The sequence below is a fragment of the Micropterus salmoides genome, unplaced genomic scaffold (assembly GCF_014851395.1).
Source record: "Micropterus salmoides isolate LMB-PRFRI ecotype aquatic unplaced genomic scaffold, ASM1485139v1 Ms_hic_scaffold_6, whole genome shotgun sequence".
NCBI classification, from domain to species: domain Eukaryota; kingdom Metazoa; phylum Chordata; class Actinopteri; order Centrarchiformes; family Centrarchidae; genus Micropterus; species Micropterus salmoides.
The window spans coordinates 7,808,417-7,814,244 of NW_024044348.1; the positions used below are offsets into that span (position 1 = coordinate 7,808,417).

The window sequence follows — 5,828 nt, forward strand, 5'->3', positions numbered from 1 at the left end:
GCTTTCACCTCCAAACTGTACATTCTTTAACTCTCCTACGACTACTGGACATAGAGGGGGAATAGTGACAGCTGCATCGACGCAAATTCTTTGCATCGCTGTGAACACGGCGTGATTATAATGGCGCTGTTTGCAAAGTGGAGGAAGAGAGAGAAAATAGCGAGGGACAAAGAAGAAAGTGTCCAAAGTATGGGATTTTTTCAAGCTAAAGAAAACAACTCTGTAATGTTACAGTCCAGCTCATGTAGTGTGTGTGACCCCCTGTCACAATCAGTCACGTAGTGTGAACGCCACAACAAGCAACATCAAGACTCCCGCCACATGACAGCAAGTTGTGTAGTGTGAACAGCACGGCCATTGGCCGACGCTGAAAGTCGTGTAGTCTGCCGGAGCCTTTAGTATAACTTGTACAGCACTCGGGTGATGTTTGTGTTTGTAAAGCAGCTGTCTGGTTGTTGGTCTGATGTTTGCTGGATGACACATTATGAATTTCCAAAAGGCTGCAGCCCTAAACACAACAAAAGGAATTTGCACACATTTTTCATTCCAGAGTGCTATACAGTACAACACACCAAACAACAAATTATTCTGCCCCAGGTCCTGTCTTTGGTCCGGGCCAGAGATTCTTGTTCCTCCCTCTACCTCATCCACCTTCTTCTTCACCTCCTCCATCCTACTCCTGCTCTGCCTCCTCCTACTCCTCATCTTCCTCCTATTCCATCTCCTCCTCCAACTCCTACTGTTCCTCCTGCTTCAACTCTTCCTCCTTTCCATACTGTACTATACTAGATAGATAGATAGAGGGTTCCTATGAAAAACCTGGAAAAGTTATGGAATTTGAAAATATGTTTCCAGACCTGGAAAAGTATTCTGAAAGAAATAAAATCCCAAAAGTTTTGAAAAAGTCATGGAAATTAGTTTCATTAACACTTCACATCAGGGATGTCATTTGTTTTCAGATTTTTCCAGATTCTCCGGCCTAATCTATATGTATCTATATGATCTATATGATGAACATGTGACCCACGTGCATTATATAGATCCGTAAAATTATATAGGTCGTGTTAGCTGCTTTGTCCTCTCCGCATGTTTGACCGGGGGCGGAGCTCAGCTCACACACAGCTGACAGCAGAGAGGCTGCGGTGGAGGCAGTGAAGCAGGTGAAGTGAAGGGTAAAAGTAGAAAAGCGTTGTTTCTACCTGCTTTGTCCGTCGTCATTACTACAACTTCTTAAGCTGATAGCAAATTGTTACGAACAAGCTAAAACAAAATGTACCATTTATTAATTTTTATATAGCGCATGCCCATACATAACAGAAGATATATAATTGCACTTTGAATATAGAGCAGCTCTAAACCGAACACTTTATAACATTACTGTCAGGTCGCCCGCTTGTGCATCTGCTTACAATGTTACAAAAACAGTGACAGAGATGATCATCTGCAGCTGAAACAGATAATATTGATCCGATAAGGAAGGTTTGGATTTGGCTAGCTGGCCATTTAGCTATATCAGATGCCTTTTGTTGAACACTTTTTATAAAGTCAGTATGCTCCTCAATGTCACTTCATCACCAGACCAAAGCCTGGGACTAAATAATATAAATGTTTGACGTGCTACAGCAAACTTTTAACGTGGAAATCATTGTTCTGCATTGATTATGATTATTGACAAGTTACAACTTAACATTAACATGTTAGAGACCATTATCTTGCACAAGGAAAACCCACAAAAAACTGCACTAGTGTAAAGATTTATAGTATATTATTATATGAAATGGTTATGAATATATTAACATTATAGATTTAATATATTAACATTATACTAACAGCATACTGTTAACTTAACTTTTTATTTATTGTTATAATATTATACTAATACTGATTTATACTAGTTTCTCCTCCAGGTTGTGGACAGATGTAGATTTAGCCAGAGCCAGGATCCATCGAAACATGATGTCTAAAACTATGTGGATATGCAGTTTTTATTCAAATAACTATAATATTCTTGGGAGAGAACCCACAGCACCGCGCCATGTGCACTTGTGTTGTTTATTTTCCTGCTTTTTGTCCTATGCCAATCACATGTCTGACTAATGCTAGTAAACACTTATGACATCTATTGATTAGTCGTTAGCATATAAAATAGGTGAAGGCTCTGGTGAGACTTCGACACTCCCACATGTGTTTATTTTACATCAGTTGCCTGAGGTAGTTGGTTTGGCTCGCAACTGGCTTGCATCATTAACTATCTAGAAAATACAAACTGCTAGAGAAATGTAGATTTAATAATTCAGGCAAGGACACTACTAAAAAGTTAATCTCTCTTCTCTGTTACCAAGCAAACAATGATGACAGATGCTGTATAGAACGAAATAGCCTATTAACTGCAGAGCACACTATGAGCGCTAAAGGTGGCTAATTCACATTATTGTTACACATCATGTGCAGAAACAGGCCTGCTCTTTTTCTTTGTTCAGTGATGAAAATTTGGTTTAAAATCATGAAAAAGTCATGGAAATTCATTTGTCAAAATGTGTATGAACCATGTAGATAGATAGATACTAGGCCAACCTTTAAGGTGAATCTAAGCTAAGAGGGTCAAACAAGCATAACAAGATTAGGCTTTGACAGAAGGATTCTCCTCAACGTGGGTCTGAGATCTACTTACTCTGTTGTTCTCATATGAACTCTGTCCATTGATACATAATGTATTACCACATTTTATGAGGACATGTCATGTCCAAAAAATCCAAATAAAAAGAAAATGTCAAGATAGAAATGAAGGATTTACATTTATGTGGGAATGCGACAATTATTCTTCAGGTATATAGAGTATAGCAGTATTCATAGTATCAGCATTGTAAAGCATTATGTAACTACACTCAGTGGACACGTTACCAGGTACACCTGTACAATCTAAATCATTGTTTTTGTGACATTGTCAGAAATATGTAAACACATAGCATGTCTGTTGTGTGAACAGTAACTGTATATTATAAGTAACTGTATATTATAGGCATACTCAAAGTAGACTGTGTCAGAACAGTTGTCACATGGCTTGCATTAGACTGTACAGGTGTACCTAAAAAAGTAGCTGCTGAGTGTTACAGTAGTGAGATTAGTTTCTCTATGTCAACCAGGGAGAGGGGATTACAATTTTAAATTCAGTTAATACAGTATGTTTCTGTACAGGATAAGGGCCAGACAGACTATAGATAGAATGTAAATTATAGCATATAGTAGTAAATATTCTACTACAGATTTATTCAGATCATATTGCATACACATTTTAATAGCTGGTAAGCAGAACATGACAATTATTATTTTTATTTAACTTGAATTTATTGATATTAAAACCTGTCTTTGACAAGTAATCAGGTAAAATAATAATACTTTACAGTATAGAATTATTATTTGATTAAAAACAACAACAAAAAATTGTAAACCATTTTTAAAAAATCACTATAGAAAAGCATTATAATAATTTTCTATTTACATATTGACATTTTATAATAGTAAGGCTGTGACTTGAGTTAGCATGCAAAATATTTACAGTATATGCACTTAATCAAGATTTAATAATATTAACTTGTATTTTAGCATTGTTATAGTTTTAATAGTGAAAAGAGAGAATAATGCATACAAAGGAAGAAATAGAAACTAGACATTTTGCTGTGCATTCATACTGTTCAGTAGCCTGGCCTTTTTCGCAAATGTGTACTAGTCTGGAACCTCAACAAGTGCCCTCTGAAAATAACAGGGACACACCTACAACCAATCAGAGCAATGAAATATGTAAAGATACAATTTAAAGCATGGATTTTAGCCATAATTGTTCTACCTTTGTTCTCATGGAAAAGGCAAATGTGCTTTGACATTTCAGAATTGTGCACTCCTTCTCCTCTGATCGAGCACCCATCCAGCAGGGTTCATGTCCAGCTTTAACATGTTCAGCACCCAGGGGTCCTTCTGTGCGCCTCTTATGAATTCTTCCATATTAATTTTACCTGTGTAACAGATAAGTCAAAGCATGGTAATATTCTCTGCTGAGACAACAAATTGTTCCCTTTGTAAATTGTCACTCCAAAGTATTTTTACTGCATTGTAAAAGTGAAATGTGACTAAATGCTTACCATCTCCGTCACTGTCAACAGCCTGTAATATTCGATCCACAACTTCATCTACTGTAAGCCGTGAATCTCTCACATCTGTCTTTGTTCCCTGCTTTATCCGATAGAGACTCTAAATAGAAAAAAGAAAAATACATATTGTATTTTATGTAAATAGCACAGAAAATGTCACATGAACCACCTGCTGCTGCGCAAGTTACAATAACTGACCAAAAATGAAATTCATCAATTGCCACTATTGTAGACTCACATCAATTATTGACCGTAGTTCGTCCCTGTCCACAAAGCCATTGTTGTCTTTGTCATACACCTTGAATGACCAGCGCAGTTTATGCTCCAGGTCTCCCCGGAAAACAAGATTCAGTGCTGCTACAAACTCAAGGAAGTCAATAGTATTGTCCTGAAAGGTAGGTTGAATAAGAATAACTTTGTCAGTATGTGACATTTTTGTAAAGATGTACAATATGTGAAGCTGTAATGGCTTTTACTCTCTTACCCCATTTTTGTCAAAAGCTCGAAACATATTCTCTGCATAGTCAGAGGCTTCTCCTGTTGGGTCGACACCAAAGAAACGCTTGAACTCATGCAGAAAAAGTAGACCACTTGGGCACTCTATTACAAACCTTTTATACATATCCTGAAGTGTTTTGACATCAATCTCCTCATTATTCTCGGTATGCTGTGTCTGCCCCATGGCTGGCTTGAAATTTAACAGTCCATAGTCCTGTAGCCTTTGGGTATATACTCCGCGATGCAGTGGGAAGACTTGAATAAGGCATCTCCTACTATTGGGTGTTTTCTTTATAACCCTGTGGAATCTCTTAGCTCCACTTGTGTAAGAGACAGGTGATTGAAGTGCTCTCAGATTACTATGGGATTAAGTTGTGGGGTTTCCTCTATCTGAGTTAATTAGGTTTGCAGCTAAATGTGGGTCTAAGATAAACTTGTAGGAGTGGCAGGTAAGGTAAAGGTATGCGCTTTCCAATAGTACAGCATACATTATATTATTGTCAGTGCTGACAAAAAAGAGGAAGATCACTAGTTATTCTTTTAAAAGCCCAGTTTGGGGAGGGTTTGAATTAAACGGAGACTTGTATTTGATGTATGTCAGCATAAATGTTACTTGCTTTCAGTGGAATCCAATTACTTTTAACACATATTAGGTCAAATGTTTTTTTTTGTAGAAACTTGGGCAAACATTGATATTGAAAAAACATATCATCTTATCAAGCTTTTACTTTTTTCAAACTTTTATTTCTACTTAGGAAATAAAAGTTCCACACTTACCTACTTTCCTATCCAGCAGAAACAGAGAAACATTAGCATTAATTTGCAGTCATGTTTTAGAACATCTAATGAATGTCCAAACTACACTTTCCTGTTAGCTGTTGTGGTCTCCACCAAATCTAAGAAAAATATTTGTCACTTTAGCGTATAGGTGTTCCATTTTCTTAACCAGCAGGTTTTTAAACGTATTTCTGCAGTTTAGAGCTGGTCAAGTACAATTGGTTTCTCATTTCCCCCTGAAAACAGCCTTGGTCGAGACTATAATAATAATTATTGGATGGATTTCCATGAATCAACATGTAAGCATTATCATTAAGAGCGTATTATCTTTGTTAATGTTAGAATTTAGCTCAAAGCAAAACTGTGCCTACGAGCAAAGCACTAAATCCCTAACTCAGAGTCACTAAT

The 5,828-nt window shown here is 36.9% G+C and overlaps 1 protein-coding gene across 1 annotated transcript; it reads right to left on the bottom strand.

Moving 5' to 3' along the window:
- Positions 1–3,346: 3,346 nt before the first annotated feature.
- On the bottom strand, positions 3,347–4,855 carry LOC119890495 (guanylyl cyclase-activating protein 2-like). Its single transcript, XM_038701793.1, has 4 exons — positions 4,630–4,855; positions 4,384–4,533; positions 4,137–4,245; positions 3,347–4,010 (listed from the first exon to the last, which is right to left on the bottom strand). The coding sequence occupies exons 1-4, from the start codon at positions 4,825–4,827 to the stop codon at positions 3,883–3,885; spliced, it is 585 nt and encodes a 194-aa protein (XP_038557721.1). The 5' UTR covers positions 4,828–4,855; the 3' UTR covers positions 3,347–3,882.
- Positions 4,856–5,828: the final 973 nt, after the last annotated feature.